General features: G+C 43.8%; 1 protein-coding gene and 1 long non-coding RNA gene across 2 annotated transcripts in view; one reads left to right on the top strand and one right to left on the bottom strand.

Moving 5' to 3' along the window:
* Window positions 1-5,670: 5,670 nt before the first annotated feature.
* Window positions 5,671-8,523, bottom strand: LOC128340597 (uncharacterized). The gene is made up of 2 exons (XR_008313822.1): window positions 8,386-8,523; window positions 5,671-5,887 (listed from the first exon to the last, which is right to left on the bottom strand). It is a non-coding gene; the product is annotated as an uncharacterized LOC128340597 (long non-coding RNA).
* A 42-nt stretch (window positions 8,524-8,565) lies between these two features.
* Window positions 8,566-21,574, top strand: part of BRMS1L (BRMS1 like transcriptional repressor) — a 34,779-nt gene continuing 21,770 nt past the window's right edge. Inside the window, exon 1 of the mRNA XM_053285877.1 lies at window positions 8,566-8,701. Coding sequence (XP_053141852.1) covers window positions 8,566-8,701 — 136 coding nt within the window. The remainder of the gene's footprint in view (window positions 8,702-21,574) is intronic.

Genomic DNA, 21,574 nt, shown 5'->3' with positions numbered 1-21,574 from the left:
TTAAGGACTCTTGGATGGATGCCATCTGGCCCTGTCAATTTGCTAGTTTTTAATTTTTTCAGATGGTTTAGAACATCATCTCTTGTCACCTCTATCTGACTCAGTTATTTAGCCTCTGTCCTGGAAAAACTCGCTTCAAGCACAGGTACACGCTCAGTATCCTCTGTTGTGAAGACAGATGCAAATAACTCATTTAGCTTTTATGCGATCTCCATATCTTTCTCAATAATCCCTTTCACTCCATCATCTAATGGTCTAACCACCTCCCTGGCAGGTTTCCTGCTTTTGGTGTTTTAAAAGAAGTTGGCTAAATATTCTTCAAGCTCTCTTTTCACCTCTCTTATTGTCACCTAGCATTTCTTTTGCCAGAGTTAGTGTTCCTTTCTGTTCTCTTCATTTGGGCAGGTCATCCAATTTCTGAAGGAAATCTTCTTCCCCTGTATAGCTTTCTTGACATTACTTGTTAGCCATGCTTGCATCGTCCTGGACACCCTTCCTCCATTTTGGTATACATTCTAACTGGGCTTTTATTATTGTGGTTTTAAACAAAATCTATGCATTCCGGAGCAAAGTGACTCTCCTGATTTTTCCTTTCAGTTTTCTTTTCACCAAACCCTTCATTATAGAGAAATTTGCTCTTCTGAAATTCAAAATGTCTGTGTTAGACTTCTTTGGTGATTCTCTCCTTGCATATATGCTGAATTTGATCACACTATGGTCACTGTTCCCTAAGGGCCACTCAGGATTAAGTCCAAGAAAAGAAAGGATGTGAATATTAAAAAATAATTCCATTAGAAGTAGTCTACTTCTTGTGTTTGTCTGGGACATACATAAAAAAAAGAATAAGTCCAACTTTATCTCCTTTGGCATGAATATTAAATACTTTTTTCCATAAAGAAGAATATACTAAAAAAATGATCAATAGAAAGAGTTGGCATATAATTTACAAAGTCTAATGATCAGAAACACAAAAATGAAATCTATTCAGATTCTTTCCTCAGAATGGATGAGTGAACCCTTGTGGTTTCAGTATCTGCAGAGAAGTAGCATAGTACAGAAGGAAATACAAAATTTGTCACATTTATATACTGTTCTATATACAATCTCAGGGCAGTTTACATTTTAAGCAAACAACAAGTAAAACCTAAAAATCATATAAAAGAGATTAAAATTACCATAAATAAAATGTTAAAACTTTAAAACACCATAAACTAAAAGCCTGATAAAACAGGTGTGTTTTCAAAAGTTGTTTAAGAACCACCAGAGATGGGGAGATTCTGATGTCATTTGAAAGTGTGCTCCAGAGCCCCAGGGCAACCCTAGAGAAGGCCCGGTTGTGGGTTGCCACCAAGGAAGCCGGTGGCAACTGCAACTGGATCTCCCCTGATGATCTTTATAGGTGGCGGGGTTAATGAAGACAAAGGCACTCTCTTAAATAGCCTGGGCCCAAGCTGTTCAGGGCTTTATATCAGGGCTGGTTTCTAATAACTAGCACTTAGTATTTTGCCCCAAAATGAATTGATATGGCCCACTCCTCTTGGAAACTCTGGAGTACATGTCTGTCATAGTTCTCTAATCCTCCCTTTTGCAAACCCAGGCATGCGGCATCTTATTAACACCTTTCCCCCCTGCTTCCTGGAAGCCTAGGCAGCTGACAGCTCATTCCTTTGGGACCCCAGGTGTCCGAATCCCTGACTGACACTCTCTCCTCTTCCCAAGGATTCAGGTGCCCAGGTCTGTGACAAGGAACACATTCCTTCCTATGGAAAATATGGATCTCTGAAAACTGGCACCTCCCCTCTTTTGAGGAACCCAGGAGTACAAGTGTCTCATTGCCACTCCACTCCTGGGAACACAGGCATGCTTGACTGACACACCACTTCCTCCTCTCAGGAACTCAGGTGTCTGGCTCTCTTGCTGACAACCCCTCATCTTCCTGATGGCCCTGGCACCCAGGTCCCTGAGGCCTGACACGGACCTCCCCTCTTGGGAACTTGTGAGTCCAAGTTCCTTATTAACAGACCCCACTCCAGTGTCCCCTCTAACAGTGACACCCAGGGGTGTAACGATAGGGGGGCAGGCAGGGCACGTGCCCTGGGCGCCACGCCAGCGGGCCACGTGGGGGGGGCACCAAAAAGTGGCTTCCCCCGCCCCCTGGATCGCCTGCCGAGTGTGGCGGCGGGCGTGCAGCAGCGATTTGGCAGCAGGCGGCGGCGGCGGCTCGCCCGCCGAGTGCGGCGGTGGCTGGCGGCTGGCAGCGAGCTGTAGCGTGGCCCGAGCAGCGGCGGCGGATCGCCCGCTGAGGAGTGCAGGCAGAGCGACGCTGAGCCTGCCTAAGCGACACCAGGCCAGAAGGCAGGCTCGGCGTCGCTCTGCCTGCACTCCTCGGCGGGCGATCCGCCGCCGCTCGGGCCGCGCTACAGCTCGCCGCCAGCCGCCACCCACCGCCGCACTCGGCGGGCGACCCACCGCTGCCGCCCGCCACCGCCAAATCGCCACCGCACACCCGCCGCACTCGGCGGGCGACCCGCCACCGCCAAATCGCCGCCACCGCTGGCGATCTGCTGCCTGGGGGGCGCCGCCGTGCCCTCACAGGTATGGGGGGGCCAGGGGGGGCCATTTCAGGGCCAGAGCTTGCCCTGGGCACCGTTTCCCCCCAATACGCCACTCGGGACACCCCGATGTTTTTGAATACAACTCCCAGAATTCCCAGCTGCAGTGGTTTTTGCTTGGGGATTATGGGAGTTAAATGGATGCAGAACCTGAACAGAACAATGGGAGTACCAATGGAAAGTGAACATCAAATTTACAGTGAACAGCACATTAAAATGTATTTTCGTTGGTATATCACTCCAACAATGATTGCAAAATGGACAGTAAGTATCCCGGAACTTGCTGGAAATGTATGAACTAGCCAGGAACCTTTTATCATATGTGGTGGATATGCAGCAAAGCTCAGAAATTTTGGAAGACAATCCACCATAGGATGCAACAAATTATAAACATAGACTTTTGCTTTGTACCATATATTTTTATGTTAAATATCACCAAGCCTTATATACCTGTGGAATACACGGAGCTGTCTTTATATATGATAACTGCTGCTAGGATCCTTTATGCTTCTTACTGGGAAACACATTTAGTCCTGACGTTAGAGGAATGGCAACTTAAACTCTGGGAATATGCATCAGTTGCAAGAATTACCTCATACATAAATAATAAGCCAGCAGATAAATTTGAACTTACTTGGGAACCTTTTATACGATATAATTTGCTACATGTATTTGATACCTCATCCAAGATTTGTATTTTCTCTGCAGATAAACTCGTGAGTGAAATGTTTTAAATTTAAGTATTGATTAACTTTGATCCTTAATTTTCTTAGACATTTATGACTGGAGGTCAACAGACTAAATTGAAATGTGAGTAGATAGAATAGAGTGTTGATATGATAGAGAGTTGAAATCCAGGTTGATGTATATGACATATGTGAGATGTTATTTGCTGCATTTGTGTAATTTTCTTTTTATATTTTTCTTTTCTGTAATTTTCTTTTCTGTTATAAATAAAAAATAAAATATGGAGTGGGGGGGGAATGACTTAAGTCCAAGGTCACCTTCTCTCTGGTTGGTTCCATGACCAACTGTTCTAGGGCACAGTCATTCAGCGTGTCTAGAAATTGCCCTATTTGTCATTACCTGAATATGAATTTACCCAGTCTATGTGTGGGTAATTGGTCAGTTATTATTACAGCTCTGTCTCTCTCTGACGCCTCCCTGATTTCCTTCTGCAACTCCCATTCACTGTCAGCATTTTGATCAGGAGGGTGATCGCATGTCCCTAGTAGCACTTTTCCTTTCAGACCTCGTATTGTCATCCACAGTGTTTCTGTGGAGAGCTCAGCAGGTTTTCTAGCTTGTTAGATTCTATCCCTAATTTAACATACAGTGCTACTCCACCCAGAGGTGCACTTAGGTAATTTTGGAGCCTGTACCTAAAGGCCCCCTCCCCACTACAAGTTAAACATCATACCCCTACACACACTGTGACACATGCAGTATTTTTAACACATGGGTTCTTGAAGGCACAAAAAGCAACTGAACTCACAAGAATGAAAGAATATAAAACAGGAATCTTTATGCAAATATGCTGTAGCTGAAAATTGTCAACACACAACTTAACATATTCCTATCCCATATATTTCTTTCTCCACTCCCTCCTCTGTCTCTAAAGTCCTTCTTGGTTGCTGCCCCGAGATTGTGGAATGTGCTTCCTGCTGAGATACAATCCTCCCCATCTCTGGCAATTTTCAAAAAACACCTGAAAACCCATCTCTTCACCCAAGCTTACTCAGCATCCTAAATTTTGGGTTTTTAAAAAATTTGGTTTATTTTGAAATCTAAAACCTGATTTGGGGTTTTTAAAATTACTGTAATGGTTTAATTGTTGTTTTAAAATGTTTGTAAATTGTTAGTTATTATATTGTTTTTAATTTGTTTTAGCTTTTTACTGTTTTAGTGGTTTGTTTTAACTGTAAACCGCCCTGAACCATTTTGGAAGGGCGGTATATAAATCAAATCAAATCAAAATAATAAATAAATAATAAAAACAAGTCATAATCACACTCAGCCGCCTGGCGCAGTGCAGACCAGCACTGACCACACCACCACCCAGGACAGACTAAGGAGGATTTTGGGGCCCCCAGGGTGTGTGGAGGCCCTGGACTTTGGTCCCGAAGTCTAGGGGTAAGAACACCACTGATTCCACCCCCAATTCACCCCTACCTGTCCTTTCTAGAGAGTTTATATCTAGGAATTACAGTGTTCCACCGGTTCTCATTGTTCTGCCATGTTTCCATTATGCCCACTATACCTGTTTTCATTTAGCAACCAAGCACTCCAGCTCACCTATCTTGGCTCGGAGGCTTCTGGAATTGGCATATAAGCACCCATACGCTGAACCTCTTATCTGGTATGTGCTATCTATCTTTCTTATGGCCATTTGATCTCTTTGACCAGCTGCTAGCACATTCTTCTGTTTGCTCTTTACCTGGTTCTACTCTGTCCCCTTCTGGTTTATTTTATTATTTACACCCTTGCACCTTAAAGGATGGCATTTGCTGAACCATACTGCCCAGTTCCTGTAAGCTATCCCCCAGGCATCATTTTAAAAGCTGCTCTGTGACTCTTTTTAATTTTAAGCGCTAGTAGTCTTATTCCATCTTGGTTCAAGTGGAGCCTGTCCCTTTTGTAGATGCTCGTCTTGTCTCAAAATGTATCCCATTGCCTAACAAATCTAACCCCCTCCTCCTGGCACCCCGGTCTCATTCACATATTGAGATCCCTTCTCTCCGCCTGTCTTGCATATGAAACAGGTAGTTTTTATGAGGATGCTACTTTGGTGGTCTCTGGTGCACAGAAAGCTTATTTATGTATTTTAAACATGTAATCACTTCTTGCACTTGTAGTGGCTGACAAACAATCTAAAAAAATCAAAAATGAATAGGAAATAACATCATCTGCCTCCGGTTCTGCATGTAGGAGTGACTTTTTCACGAATGTGTCAGTGGATGGCAGCACATGAAGCCACAACAGGGAAGTCTGAAGAGTCATAAAGCTCTGCTTAAAGAGAATAGTTTCAAATGACAATTGTGGAATAAAGCTGCAGAACAGCAATTAACAACTTTTTTTATTTTTCAGTATCATGCGTGATTGACAGACTACAGTCAATAACTCTTCTTATTATACTGTAGAGCCCTTTAGAGCATTCAAAGTGCTTCACATACATTCTCTTGTTCTTTTTATATATATTCAGTACTCCAGTCATCAGGGTGTGTTCTGTTACCCTAAGCTTTTATCTTGTTTTATCCTCCGTGATATTTCAGCTCCTAGAAAAACAAATATTACAATAAATCAGTCTCTAAGGTATAACACTTTTTGAGGTTACAGATTAACAAATAATCAAATCTAGATTAAGGGATATCAGTGGAGCACACCTTCCCTTTTTTACCTATGATTTCCCATTTGGACCCATTCTTGCCAGTCCTACTCATCTTCGCTGTCCATTATTCCCTATGCCCAGTTATTTTCTGAGCTCCTGTGCTATCTACCACTAAGCTTGCTCTTCCCACTGTATTCTGTTATTTTGCAGATCTCTAAAAACACATACATACAGAATTGTGCTGCAAGGCCACACAAGTAAGAGACATAGCCAACCAAAATGCTGTACAAACAGCTTCTGGTTTTATAACATAGATAAAGACTTCCCAACCTGGGATCCCCTGATATTGTTGGACTACAAATCCCATCATCCACTGCCTTTGGTCAGTGTGGCTGGGGATGATGTGGGTTGAGGTCCAACACCAATATCTGAGGATCAATGGTTTGGAATCCTCTCCATAGATCAATGGTTATCAACTTCTGAGATGAGTGTCTAGACGTGAAAACCATTTTGTCTGCCCTTGCTAACAATCCTGGCTTAATTTTGGAAAGGGAAAGAATGTGAACTGCTCCTTTCTGTCCCAATTAATACAATTCAGGGAACAAGTTATCTTTTTCATTTAGTCTTCCGAAAATCCACAAAGGTTAATTGCAGTTGTTAAAAATCTGTTTGCCCTCAAAGGATTGTACAACAATGAGCTCAATACAAACCATGTCTTTTTTGGTTTTGTACTGGGAGAGGTGGTTAAGGCATATGTTGTTTTCTTGGTTACAATTTTGTGACAGGTTTTCTGAGCTTTCCCACTCCATAGTGGTGAAGTGTCCCCACAAAAAGACAGTGCACAATAGTGAAATGTACTCTTGTACCACAGTGTTTTATTTTTGTGAACTGTGTTCACTGTTATCAGTTTTCTGCAACAATTTTTTCCTCTATTTCTGCTTAAACTCCTTCCAGCACCATTTTAAAATATTAGTGTCATCAAAACTTGTCTTTTGTAGTTGTAGTTTTGAGTAAGGTAAAGTTGTGCTGTCAAGTTGGTGTCAACCCCTGGCAAGCACAGAGCCATGTGGTTATCTTTGGTTTACCATTGCCATCTCCCATGCAGTATGAGATGAAGCCTTTCAGCATCTTCCTATATCGCTGCTGCCCGATAAAGATGTTTCCCATAGATCAGTGTGGCCTACGGGAATATCATGGAAAACATAACAGCAGGGATTCGAACCAGCGGGGAAGTAACCTAGGCAAGTTACTTCCCCGCTGCACCATTAGGTGGCTACTTATATGCAAATATGGGGACCGATATCTATATGCTATCTGTATTTACCCATATTTACCCGAATACAAGACAACTCTCAATTTAGAATGAGCCGCTTAAAAAAGAGAAGTTAAATAGAGGTTATACTTTTATTTACCCCAAAGGAAGAGGATTCTGAATTTAAGATGATCCCGATTTCTAACATCAAAGAACTTGGAAAAAGCCTAGTCTTTGATTCAGGTAAATACAGTAGTACGGTTGTGGGGGATTCTGTGCTGTATATTTTATCAATGAGCTATAGTCCTAACCCATCCACATGGAGAAAGTTCTCCTTCTGATAATGTGGGACTCAAAAACAGAGTCACCCAATGAAGCTGATTGACAGTGATTAACGTACAAACAAAAGAAAGTTGTTTGCAGACAGAATACACAATTAACATGAATTTGCTGCCAGAAGATGTGATTAGGGAAACTAACTTAGATGGCTTTGAAAAAATATTAGACACATTCATGGAAAATATGTCTACCAAAGGCTATTAGCCAGGATAGTTAAATGGAACCTCCAGGTTCAGAGGCAGGCTACCTCTGAATACCAACTTCTGGAACGGGGCAAAAAAGGGGGAGGGCTCCATGACCTATTTTCTAGGTTTCTCCAGAAGCATGTGGCTGACCGGAAGATTCTTTGTTTTGATCCAGCAGGGCTCCGCTTAAATGTTAAAACCTGTAGTTCATTTTTCTGTTCTTGGGTAGTTACTTTAGTTTTTGTTTTGTTTTTTTAAAAATAATTTTTAATTATTAATGTAATGTAATTTTTAATGTTGCCTGGCCCTGTTTGCATGTTGTTGTGCACCGCCCGGAGTCTTCGGAGTGGGCGGTATTTTAAATGTCTCTAATACATTTTTTAAAAACACACAAAAAACATTATTTGTTATTTGTAGCTAATCTCGGGACCTGAGATTTCATTCCCGATTGTATTATTAGCCTTTGATGGCTGGGGGAGGGGAAGTTCAGTTATCGTTTAAGAGCCGGTGTAACATCCCACCCCCACTCCTTAACACTGGCAGCCTTTGCTTTCCCGACCCCTCCCAGCTTTCCTCTCTAACTCAGGTCTGTGCAGCCCCTTCCTGAAAAACTACACATTCCGAAATGCTCCGCGCCAAGGAAAGCTCTCCACCATGCAGAGTTCTCACCCATTAGACGAGGCCTCCACCAATGAGCGGCGGAGAGGAGAGTTAGGTTGTGCAGGGCTAAGGAGGATGGCGGGTTTCGTTGAGGCGGAGCCTTAACACGTCGGGAGGGCTGGACAGGCTTGGCTGCTGCCCTGGTCCTTAGCTAGCGGGTGTCGCCGGCGTCTGCGAGGAGCGGCCACCATGCCGGTCCATTCCCGGGAGAAGAAAGAGAACAACCACGATGAGATGGAGGTGGACTACGGGGAGAACGAGGGCAGCAGCTCCGAGGAAGAGGAGTCCGAGAGCACCTCCGTGTCCGAGGAAGGGGACAGCTCAGGTGAGGCGCGGAAGGGGGCTCTCTCCTGGACACGCTGTTGCAGAGCGGGCGCTGCCTCGCCTGGGTTGAGTCTCTGCGCTGGGTGGGCAGAAGGAGCGAGCCAACGCAGTCCTGCCAGTCCGGTGCCGCCCTTTATGCAAGCCATCCGCCCCTTTCCCAGCGTTTCCTCCCGCCCCTCATCCTGGGGTAGGGTGGCCAAAAGAAACGAGCCGCCGGGAGAGCGTTCCTCGCCCAATCCATCCTAGAAGATGGCCATGGACTAGGCTGCTGGAGAAGCGCCGCCTCCTGCGCGCGGTTCCCCTCCCACCTCTGGCTGCCCATGGAGTCCGGGTCCCCGCCTCCTAGCTTGCTGCCTTGCTTTGCTTTCAGGGTGCAAAAATCTTCTTCCCTTGTCGGCTCTGGAGCAACATCGAGCCGCTTCTTGGTCTCGGCCACGGAGACAGAATCTTGTCTCGTTAGAAGCTGCCTCTCCCGGTCACGGTCGACGCTTGCCCTAATATCTCTAGGTGTGCATGCCTAGTCGCTTAATGCGAGTTAGTTACCTCGTAACCTCACAAGTCAAAGAGAGGATGGATTTCTTCCCATCCTTTCAGAGCTGTCTTGTGGGGAAGCCGATCTGGAAGATCTGCATACCTCTGGCTCTATAAAACCTACATGAAAATACAATGTTGTGTGGACCTATTTTATTAGTAACCGCACACATTTTAGAGTGGAGAATCTTTTTCCATATGTTCCTTTCCCATAAGTCCTAAGGTAGACTTCTAATGGGTCACCTGTAGCAAGTAGTGGTGGCTGGTGAAGTTTGAAATTGGTGGGACCAATTTGGGTTTTTTTTTGGTCATGCCATTACATGCTTTTTGTTGCAGGGTGGGGGGAACACATCTCTGGATAACCGCTGTACACCAATGACAAATCCTTAAGGATTCAAAGAGTTGTAGTATAGCATCTGCATGAACTTAGTAAGTAGCCAACTGATATCACTTAACTCTACAGCTCTAACTAGACTGCTTTCCAGTACTTCTGTCATGGTTCATGAAATTGTATCTATGAAATACTTTTAACCCTCAAATGTAATATAAATACTATTATTCATCATATTGAACATCAGTTCCCATATTTCTCAAAGATAAAGTCTCGCCTATCTTGAATAATTCACCCACTGGGCTTAGTGTTACAGGAGCCAGGTAGGCTCTTCCCCCTGGATTAATATTGTGTATGTGTATGTGTTGGGTGGGGTGGGGTGGGGTGGGGTGGGGTGGGGTGAGGGGCTCCTGCAGGAATAGCTTCAGTAAGAGTTGCCAACCCTAACTGGAACACAGATTAGAAAATAAAGGCCCTTTATCCTAGGCCTACTTACCTTGAAATCCATCCACTGGAGCGAGGCCCTTCTCTTGTGTCTAGAAACAGCAAAACAAATGTGGAGGGGAATAATGTGCTCTTTAGAACTGTTCTTTTAGAACCTTTATTCCCAACATGCCCACTTGTCTCTTTTTGAGGCCCCAGCCCTCACAGTGGAAAGGGGTATCTGCCCTGCCCAAGATTACTTTATGCCATTGTGCTTTGTGATTGGCTGAAAATTCCTGTTTGTGGAATGTAAGGACAGCCCTGCTGGATCAGGCCCAAGGCCCATCTAGTCCAGCATCCTGTTTCGCACAGTGGCCCACCAGATGCCGCTGGAAGCCACAGGCAGGAGTTGAGGGCATGCCCTCTCTCCTGCTGTTACTCCCCTGCAACTGGTACTCAGAGGCATCCTGCCTTTGCGACTGGAGGTGGCCAACAGCTCTCCAGCTAGTAGCTGTTGATAGAGCTCTCCTCCATGAAGTTATCCAAACCCTTCTTAAAGCCATCCAAGTTGTTGGCTGTCACCACATCTTGTAGCAGCGAATTCCACAAGTGGATTATTCATTGTGTGAAAAAGTACTTCCATTGGTTGTTGGTCCCAGATTTTCCGGCAATCAGTTTCATGGGATGACCCCTGGTTCTAGTGTTATGTGAGAGGGAGAAGAATTTCTCTCTGTCCACTTTCTCCACACTATGCATGATTTTATAGACTTCTATCATGTCTCCCCGCAGTTGTCTTTTTTCTAAACGAAAAAGCCCAGGTGTTGTAGTCTTGCCCAGGCCCCTGATCATCTTGGTTGCCCTCTTCTGCACCTTTTCCAGTTCTACAATGTCCTTTTTGAGATGTGGTGATCAGAATTGTACACAGTACTCCAAGTGTGGTCGCACCATAGTTTTGTATAAGGGCATTAGAATATTAGCCATTTTATTTTCAATCCTCTTCCTAATGATCCCTAGCATGGAATTGGCCTTTTTCACAGCTGACACACATTAGTCAACACTTTCAACGAGCTGTCCACCACGACTCCAAGATCCCCCTCCTGGTCAGTCACCGACAGCTCAGATCCCATCAGCGTATACTTGAAGTTGGGGTTTTTCGTCCCAATGTGCATCACCTTACACTTGCCAACATTGAACTGCATTTGCCACTTTGTCGCCCACTCCTCCAGTTTGGAGAGATCCTTTTGGCGCTCCTCACAATCTGTTTTGGATTTCACAACCCAAAAGAGTTTGGTATCATCTGCAAATTTGGCCATCTCGCTGCTTACCCCTGCTTCTAGATCATTTATGAATAAATTAAAAAGCACCAGTCCCAGTACAGATCCCTGGGGGACCCCACTTCTTACTTCCCTCCACTGTGAAAACTCTCCATTTATACCTACCCTCTGTTTCCTGTCTTTCAACCAGTTAGCAATCCACACAGAAAATAGAACATTTCTATTGGCTGATCATTTGCCAACGCAGCAGTTTCCATGGGACCTTTTCTGCCAAGAAACCAGTTTGGCCCTTCCTGTATTGAGAAGACTGGAACAAGGAAACCTTATGTGATATGTAATCTGCAGGTCTCTAGAGTCATTATTCAGACCTGAGAGAAGCAATGGAAAAACCAAAATAAAACCAGGATTAAATAGTTAGCAGTGATTGAGGTCCCACAGAAGTCTTTGTTTAATTTATTTAATGCAATTAAATATTTAATTTAATTTAATTTTTTCTTGGGAGGGCCTGGTCCCATTTGGCCCTAAAGAGGAGCCTCCACTGGTAGTAAGTTAGTATTCTTTGCAAGCAACCAGGTGAAGAGGCTTTAAAAAAAAATACACACTGAAAAATAGTGCTCTCTTTCAGGCTGTGGTTCACTACCAATGATTGGAATGTGGGCTAATTGTTTTGTGGACTGGTTTGGAAAATTGTTCTAACATAGAGGACAGACTTCACCTCCTCTCAAATCTGCCTGATTTGCCTTTTTATGTAATAGATGTCTATTGTTTTCCCCATGTGTATTCTAGCTTTCCCTTTCCCCTTTTTAGTAGAAGGGAATGTGAGCAATATCCCATACCTGCTTGACAATGGCTTATATCTTGTTCTTTCTTTCTCTCCTTCAGCTCCAAATGGAGGACAGCTCTATAAATGGCTATTTGTCTTGATAACTATAGGCTGCCTTCAGACTTGGAGGCAGAATGCCTTTGAATACTAGTTGCAGGGAAGAACAGCAGGAGAGGGACATGCTTTCATCTCTTGTAGGGGTGTGCAATTCGGATTTTCTGTGTTTTGATTTGTAACCGAATCGAAACAGCCCTGATTCGATTTGGATCCGAATCTGACCATCCGAATCACCCCAAATTCGATTCGGATCCGAATCGTGGCTGATCCGAATCGAATCGATTCGGGTTTTGGATCTGTCCTATTAATTTCCCCAGATTCCCAGCATTCCTTTAAAAAAAACACTAAGCTCTAGCCCTTATAGAAGTGGAGTTATGGAGCAAAATGTGTGGTCACTATTTTTTAAGTGTTCAGATTCTTTGGTTATGATAACTTTCACTCAATGAATCCTTATGAGGATTCATTACACACCTTCATTTCTTCTATTCATTTTGACTGTCTTTTAGACAGTGCCAATTGTCAGCTGCCATGTGCCAACTACACCCCACTCCCACCTGCAAGGCAATGAGGTACTACTCAGTTTAAGTTAAGTGCCTAATGGGTGGAGAATACCACCCAAATTGCAGAGGAATTGGACAAAGGGCTGATTTTTGGTGAATTGTTGAAGGTTTAGTGTCTTTGAGGCAGATTTGGTGCATAAAGTGGGATCTGGGGTGGAAGAGTGTGGTGAGGTGGTAGTGCCTAATGGGTGGAGGCTACCACCCAAATTATTATTATTATTATTACATTTATATCCCGCTCTTCCTCCAAGGAGCCTAGAGCAGTGTACTATATACTTGAGTTTCTCTTTCACAACAACCCTGTGAAGTAGGTTAGGCTGAGAGAGAAGTGACTGGCCCAGAGTCACCCAACTAGTTTCATGGCTGAATGAGGATTTGAACTCGGGTCTCCCGAGTCCTAGTCCAGCACTCTAACCACTACACCACGCTGGCTCTCTAATTGCAGAGGGATTGGGCAAAGTGCTAGTTTTTGGTGAATAGTTGAAGGTTTAGTGTCTTTGAGGAAGATTTGGGGCATAAAGTGGGATCTGGGGTGGAAGAGTGTGGTGAGGTGGTAGTGCCTAATGGGTGGAGGCTACCACCCAAATTGCAGAGGGATTGGGCAAAGGGCTGGTTTTTGGTGAATAGTTGAAGTTTACTCATCTTTAAGGTTTTTCCCTATAAGGTATAATGGAGGTTTCAGCAGCCCCATAGGGCTGCGCCCTCCATAGCACTTGGAGGGTGCCTCCATAGCACTTGGAGGGCGCCTCCATAGCACTTGGAGGGCGCTGGGGTGGCCCAGAGTGAGTGGTGGTGTAGTGCACATAGGGTGCCAGCCACTCCCATGGGGTTGCTAACCCATGGGGTACAGGGTTCTGTTGTTTCTGAGGTGGTCTGAGTGTAGATTCTATGGTAGCAAATGAGAGTGGATTCATGGTTTGTATTGAAAATCTCATTTGATACCAGAGAATCTACACTCAGAACACCTCAGAAACAACAGAACTCTGAACCCCATAGGCTAGAAACCCATGGGGGTGGCTGGCACCCTCTGTTCACTACACCACCACTCACTCTGGGCCACCCCAGCACCCCCCAGCGCAGTTATGGGGCTGCTGAAACCTACATGATTTCCTATGGAAAACTTCAACAATTCACCAAAAACCAGCCCTTTGCCCAATCCCTCTGCAATTTGGGTGGTAGCCTCTACCCATTAGGCACTTAACTTAAACTGAGTAGTACCTCACTGCCTTGCAGGTGGGAGTGGGGTGTAGCTGGCACATGGCAGTTGACAATTGGCACTGTCTAAAAGACAGTCAAAATGAATAGAAGAAATGAAGGTGTGTAATGAATCCTCATAAGGATTCATTGAGTGAAAGTTCTTATACACCAAAGAATCCGAACACTTGAAGAATAGTGACCACACATTTTGCTCCATAACTCCACTTCTATAAAGGCAAGAGCTTAGCTTTTTTAAAAAAATGAAAGCTGGGAATCTGGGGAAATTAATAGGACAGATCCGAAACCCGAATCGATTTGAATCGAATCAGCCGCGATTCGATTTGTACCCAAATCTAGCCAATGGACCACAGGGGTGATTCGTTTTGTCTCCGAATCACCCGAATCAGCTAGATTCGGGTACAAATCGATTTGTATCCCGAATCGATTCGCACATCCCGAATCGATTCGCACATTTGCCTGTGGGTTTCCCAGAGTCATCTGGTGAGCCACTGTAGAAAATAGGGTGCTGGACTAGATAGCCCTTGGGTCTGTCTTTCTATTCAGATGGCATACACGTTAAGTGTTCTATGTTGGGCATTGGCTTTAACTGTCTTTTACATTGGAGCTATGTACATTATAAAATATGCAGTGTAATGCTCTGATTGCCTCTCATCTGCATTAGAGATGCCCTAAGAACATTGAAGTTGGCATGTTGGGTCAGACCCATGGTCTGACTAAATATATCAGTCTTTAGAGAGCTGATCTTGTGGTAGCAAGCACGACTTGTCCCCTTAGCTAAGCAGGGTAGGCCCTGGTTGCATTTGAGTGGGAGACCACATATGAGTACTGTAAGATATTCCCCTCAGGGGGTGGAGACACTCTGGGAAGAGCAGAAGGTTCCAAGTTCCCTCCCTGGCTTCTCCAAGATAAGGCTGAGAGAGATTCCTGCCTGCAACCTTAGAGAAGCCACTACCTGTCTGTGAGGACAATACTGAGCTAGATAGCCCAATGGTCTGACTTGGTATATGGCAGCTTCCTATGTTCCTAATACGGGCCAACCTGGTGTTTCTGGGGAAGCTCAAAATTGGAGCATGATGGCAATCTGCTGTCCTCTTCCCCAGTATCTGATAACTGTTTTTGAACACAGTAGGGATGTGCACGGGGGCCGGTTCGAAGGTGGGGTGGGGATAACTTTTAAGGGCAGGGGAGGGTGCATTCCCCCCGCCATGTTTTCCCTGCCCCGTATCCCCCACCGGCGCTCACTTAAAAACTGCTCTGGCGGGGCAGCAGCATACCTCCCTGCTGCCCTATCCGCTCCTCGGCCTGGAAGTGACCAGAAGTAGCACACGCATGTGCACATGTGCCCGATGTGCGCATGCACTACTTCCGGTCGCCAGTGGAAAAGAGCTGCCGGGGTGGTGGTAAGTGCACTCTCCCCGCTCTTAAAGTTATCCCCCACCCCTGCCTTTGAACTGCCCGTAAAAGGGCCTCCTAACATGTTCAAGCACATCCCTAGAACACAGAGGTTCCATTTTTAGCTATCCTGGTTAGTGGCCTATCTTTCATCAACTTGACTAACGCTTTGTAAAAGTCCTCTAAGCTACTGGACATCACCATATGGTGTGGGTATGAATTCCATATATATGTGTTGCATGAAGAAATACCATTTGGTATCCCAATTCTACTGCCAGTAGTTCTCAAAGAGTTGAAAATGAGTTGTTCCTTTCACCTAGTGCACACTTCTGCTTCATTTTCTGTAAAACATTCAGGAAAATTAAAAAGATAAAAGTGTGCCCTCAAGTCGGTGTCCACTCCTGGCGACCACAGAGCCCTGTGGTTTTTCTTTGATAGAATACAGGAGGGGTTTTCCATTGCCATCACCTGCGCAGTATGAGATGATTCCTTTCAGCATTTTCCTATATCACTGCTGCTTGATATAGGTGCTTTCCATAGTCTGGGAAACATACCAGCAGGGATTCAAACCGGCAGCCTCATGTTTGCTAGGCAAGTCATTTCCCGAAGGCATTTTTCTCATTTGTATGAAAGTTGCATATATATTTTCCTTGGAAAACTATTATGCAAATTTCCCCAATGCACTAAATAGATTGTGATCTGATTTGGCATATTTGATCTTCCTATTTACAGATCAATAAAACATATATGTACTCCCTCACACACTTCCTTGGGATAATTACTTGAAAAACACTAATTACTACTTGGAAATTGCCAAGCTTGCCTAATACTGCATTGGTATCAATTCATTTTTACAAATGAATTTTATAAAACAATAATTTTGTTTAGAAATAGAAACTTCTTCTCAGAAAAATAAAGTGCATCTCTAAACCTAACCAGTGGAAGTTCCAAGAGAGTTAACAGCTGGAGAACTGTCTGGCAGAAACTATTTTAATAGTGTAGGGGTCATTTGCACTTTTTGATAACCTATAGGTGCCTCTTCATAAAGAAGCCACAGGGCCTCATGACATGAAGCCTCTGGAATGTCTTATGTAAGTAGTGCTATAGCAAGTGCTGTCTAAAGATAATGTGCAGTCTAGGGGGAAAGAACTAGCTCCAAAAGGCTGGCTGCCAATAGTTAAGTTCTTGTAAGCTTTTAATTAGAATTTTAATAATTTTAATTTGTTTTATACTATTTTTATTGTGTCTCGTGTATTTTAATCTGTGCTGACTTTTAAATATTTTAAATTTCTTACACCGCCTAGAGATGTACATATCAGGCGGTATAACAACATGATAGATAAATAAGTGTGTTGCGAGTCAAGTGCAAAGTATGTCTTGCCGTTCTAATGTGCAGCACTAACTATATACAGCTTTCCACTTCCTTTAGTGTAATTTTGCCTGTAGTCCACTGAACCAGGGAGCAGGCAGCAGTACACTGTGGAAGGTGCAGATGGAAGTGCAGGCCTGATAATGCCAAGCATGCTCAACTTTGGCCCCTCAGCTGTTTTGGCCCCTCAACTACAACTCCCATAATCCCCAGCTACAGTGGCCAATAGCCAGGGATTATGAAAGCTGTAGGCCAACATCTGTAGGAGGGCCAAAGTTGAGCCGCCCTGCCATAAACAGACCCTGCTTCTCTATCCAGAAGTACCAGAAATCCTTTTTACTTGTATCACATGTCTTCTCATGGATTTAGGCTTTAAAATTCAAAGTATTGATGCCTAGAAATATTACCCTTACTTAGATGAATGAGTTCCAACCTGAATTTCTGAAATCCAGCCATCTTGTCTTTTGTTGCTTTGGGACAACAGTAGTAGTATTTCTATCTCAGGGAGTTGAAAATTGGGCATCATTGACACTGTTCAAAACAATTCTTTTTAGGCTTGTTCAGTACTTCAGAGGGTTCTTCTATTACAGGTGAAACTCGAAAAATTAGAATATCATGCAAAAGTTCATTAATTTCAGTAATGCAAATTAAAAGGTGAAACTGATATATGAGATAGACGCATTACATGCAAAGCAAGATAAGTCAAGCCTTAATTTGTTATAATTGTGATGATCATGGCGTACAGCTCATGAGAACCTCAAATCCACAATCCCAGAAAATTAGAATATTACATGAAACCAATAAAACAAGGATTGTAAATAGAACAATATCGGACCTCTGAAAAGTATAAGCATGCATATGTATTCAGTACTTGGTTTGGGCCCCTTTTGCAGCAATTACTGCCTCAATGCGGCGTGGCATGGATGCTATCAGCCTGTGGCACTGCTGAGGTGTTATGGAAGACCAGGATGCTTCATTAGCGGCCTTCAGCTCTTCTGCATTGTTTGGTCTCATGTCTCTCATCCTTCTCTTGGCAATGCCCCATAGATTCTCTATGGGGTTCAGGTCAGGTGAGTTTGCTGGCCAATCGAGCACAGTAATCCCATGGTCCAGTTGAACCAGGTTTTGGTACTTTTGGCAGTGTGGGCAGGTGCCAAGTCCTGCTGGAAAATGAAGTCAGCATCCCCATACAGCTCGTCTGCGGAAGGAAGCATGAAGTGCTCCAAAATCTCCTGAAAGACAGCTGTGTTGACCCTGGACTTAATGAAGCACAGTGGACCAACACCAGCAGATGACATGGCTCCCCAAATCAACACAGACTGTGGAAACTTCACACTGGACTTCAAGCATCTTGCATTGTGTGCCTCTCCATTCTTCCTCCAGACTCTGGGTCCTTGGTTTCCAAATGAGATGCAAAAGTTGCTCTCATCAGAAAAGGGGACTTTGGACCACTGAGCAACAGACCAGTTCTTTTTTTCTTGAGCCCAGGTAAGACGCTTCTGACGTTGTTTGTTGTTCAGGAGCGGCTTGACAAGAGGAATACGACATTTGAAGCCTATGTCCAGGATCCATCTGTGTGTGGTGGCTCTTGATGCACTAACTCCAGCCTCAGTCCACTCCTTGTGAAAGTCCCAACACTTTTGAATGGCCTTTTCCTGACAATCCTCTCTAGGCTGCGGTCATCCCTGCTGCTTGTGCACCTTTTTCTGCCACACTTTTCCCTTCCACATAACTTTCTATTAATGTGCTTTGATACAGCACTTTGGGAACATCCAACTTCTTTTGCAATTACCTTTTGAGGCTTTCCCTCCTTATGGAGGGTGTCAATGATGGTTTTCTGCACAACTGTCAAGTCAGCAGTCTTTCCCATGATTGTGATTCCTAATGAACCAGACTGAGAGACCATTTAAAGGCTCAGGAACCCTTTGCAGATGTTATGGATTGATTAGCTGATTGGAGTGGGACACCTGGAGTCTAGACTGTTGAACCTTTTCACAATATTCTAATTTTCTGGGATTGTGGATTTGGGGTTCTCATGAACTGTACGCCATGATCATCACAATTATAACAAATTAAGGCTTGACTTATCTCGCTTTGCATGTAATGCGTCTATCTCATATATCAGTTTCACCTTTTAATTTGCATTACTGAAATTAATGAACTTTTGCACGATATTCTAATTTTTCAAGTTTCACCTGTACATGTACTCTTTCAGTTGAGTTTGAAAAACAAACTCAAAACTGGAGAGTGCCATCTTCTTTTTTTAACCTGTTCTGATGGGATTTTGGAATCATGAAACTTGTCAGCTGTTTAAATAACAAGACAGGTGGCATGGGATGATGGTGGGGGGAAGGCTTCGTTTCAGAAACTGAGAGCAGATTCCTGGCATTGTAAAATTTTGATTCATTTCTAGTCCATAGTTGGCTTTTTTGGTTTCTGAATTGGGCAATCAGTTGAGCTTTTGTTCATCCCTCTGCTCCATAAGAGTGTCAACTGATAATGCATGACTGTCAACAGTTATCTCCAGGGAATACATCTGTGCCAGTAAGTGCTTAAGTGGATTTTAGTGTCATGAGTTCTACTGTCATGTGCCAGTGTTTGTACTGTGGCTAATTCACTAATTCTGGATGATTGACCTTGTGGAAAAATATGAACATATCAATTTGCTTTATACTGCATTAGTGTGTTTGTCTATCTTGTAGCAGTTCTCCAGGGTCTCAGGTGAGGTTCTTTCCTATTCTTACCTGGAAATGCCAGGGATTGAACCTGGGACCTTCTGCCTACATAGCATAAGCTCTACCCAGTGGTGAGGATTTTCTGAAAAACTTTCCAGAACACTCTGCAACGCTTCCCAGTTCATTAAGTAGATAGGAACATAGGTAGCTGCCATATACTGAGTCAGACCATTGGTCCATCTAGCCCAATATTGTCTGCAAAGACTGGCAGTGGCTTCTCCAAGGCTGCAGGCAGGAATCTCTCTCAGCCCTATCTTGGAGGTGCCAGGGAGGGAACTTGAAACCTAGATGCTCTTCCCAGAGCGGCTCCATCTCTTGAGGGGAATATCTTGCAGTGCTCACATATCTAGTCTCCCATTCATATTGAACCAGAGCAGACCCTGCTTAGCTAGGGGACAAGTCATGCTTGCTACCACAAGACTAATGGATGATTAGTCTTGCATATTTAGTCAACCAGACTAAAATGTACCCCATATTTTATGGGCTGCTTAAATATCACAAGGGGTTTCCTAATATTTACAAGTATTTGAAATGAAATGCTTGATTTGGGGAAAAATTAAGTTTAGTTTCTGTTCAAAGAAATTCAGAACTTTATGTGAAAATTATCTGTATTGGAATACTTCTAAAAGTATATGTGTGTAAACTTATAACACAACACATTCTCTTTCAGGCTTCCTAGAGATAATCCCCTAGAAAAGTTAATTACAACTTTAAAACTGTTCTATTTGCCTGCTTTTGTACTGCTATCCATTCACATTGTTTCATAAAGTTAATTTTATTTATTTATTTATCATATTTCTATACTGCCTGATAAGTACATCTCTAGGAGGTGTACAAAATTTAAAATATGTAAAAGTTACAAATTAAAATACATAAAAAGACAATAGAATAAAATAGATATTAAAACAAGTTTTAAAACTATTAAAATTAATTCAATTAAAAGCCTGCAAAAACAAGAGAGCCTCGCGGTTCTTCCTGAAAACAAACAGCATATTCCAAAGCCCTGGGGCAGCCATAGAGAAAGCCCGGTCATAGGTCGTCACCAAAAGTATCTTGTATCTTGAAGAATGAAAAAAATAAGGTAGGGGGAAATTTCCCACCCTAGATCACTGGGCTCTGCGAGAGAGCTACAGCCCTCCCCCAGTATTCCAAGAGAGTTGTGTTATGTTGATTATTGCTGGCCTAAAGAGCCAGCGTGGTGTAGTGGTTAGAGTGCTGGACTAGGACCGGGGAGACCCAAGTTCCAATCCCCATTCAGCCATTAAAACTAGCTGGGTGACTCTGGGCCAGTCACTTCTCTCTCAGCCTAACCTACTTCACAGGGCTGTTGTGAAAGAGAAACTCAAGTATGTAGTACACTGCTCTGGGCTCCTTGGAGGCTGTTCCATCTGCACCAGCTGAAGCATATGAATGCTCTTAATTCCATGTGAAGCATGGGATAGTAGTCTAGTCCTGAGGTGACCAAAGCATGCGTTGCCATGGCTAGATCTGTCTCTTCAAGGAACAAGCACAGCTGTTGTACCAACTGGAGCTGGGCAAAGGTTCCCCTTACAGCTGCTTTCTGGGCCTCTGGGGACAGACTCTGGTCAAGGAGCACCCCCAGACTGTGAATTGAGCTTTCAGAGCGGGTGCTATGCCATCCAACATCAGCTGAAATCCTGATTAGTATCTCTCCTGACCAAGAGAACCTATTGTTTTGTCAAGATTACATTTCAGTTTATTGGCCCACAACCAGACCTTTTCCTCCTGGCGTGTTTAGAGTTCTTGGGAACTGGTAGAAAGGAGAAATAAAGCTGAGTGTCTCATTGTACTCTTGTCTTGTGGCCTCCAGCTACGTGAGTTTCTCCGTGTGTTCAGTTCTATAAATTTTGCTGTGCCAACCAAATCGCATGGGCACTTGCTTTCCATCTTATGGAGAAGTACACATTGTGAAGTAACCACTAGCCCTTGCTTCTGAGAAGACCTGGACACTTAACCTTTATGAAAGTGATCTTGACTGGTATCCTTGCATGTGTACAGAGTGAAACAACTCCTTGATTCTAAGCAGAGTCCATGTGGTTTGTATGACCAAAGGTTTTATAGTATGCATCTAGGTTGCATAAAGGCTCTGATTAGTTGCAAACAAATATGTGTCCATTGTTATAGCATCCAATTAGAATGC

Source organism: Hemicordylus capensis, chromosome 1 (genome assembly GCF_027244095.1).
Source record: "Hemicordylus capensis ecotype Gifberg chromosome 1, rHemCap1.1.pri, whole genome shotgun sequence".
In the NCBI taxonomy this organism is placed as follows: Eukaryota; Metazoa; Chordata; class Lepidosauria; order Squamata; family Cordylidae; genus Hemicordylus; species Hemicordylus capensis.
This window is presented reverse-complemented; position numbering and strand designations above follow the sequence as displayed.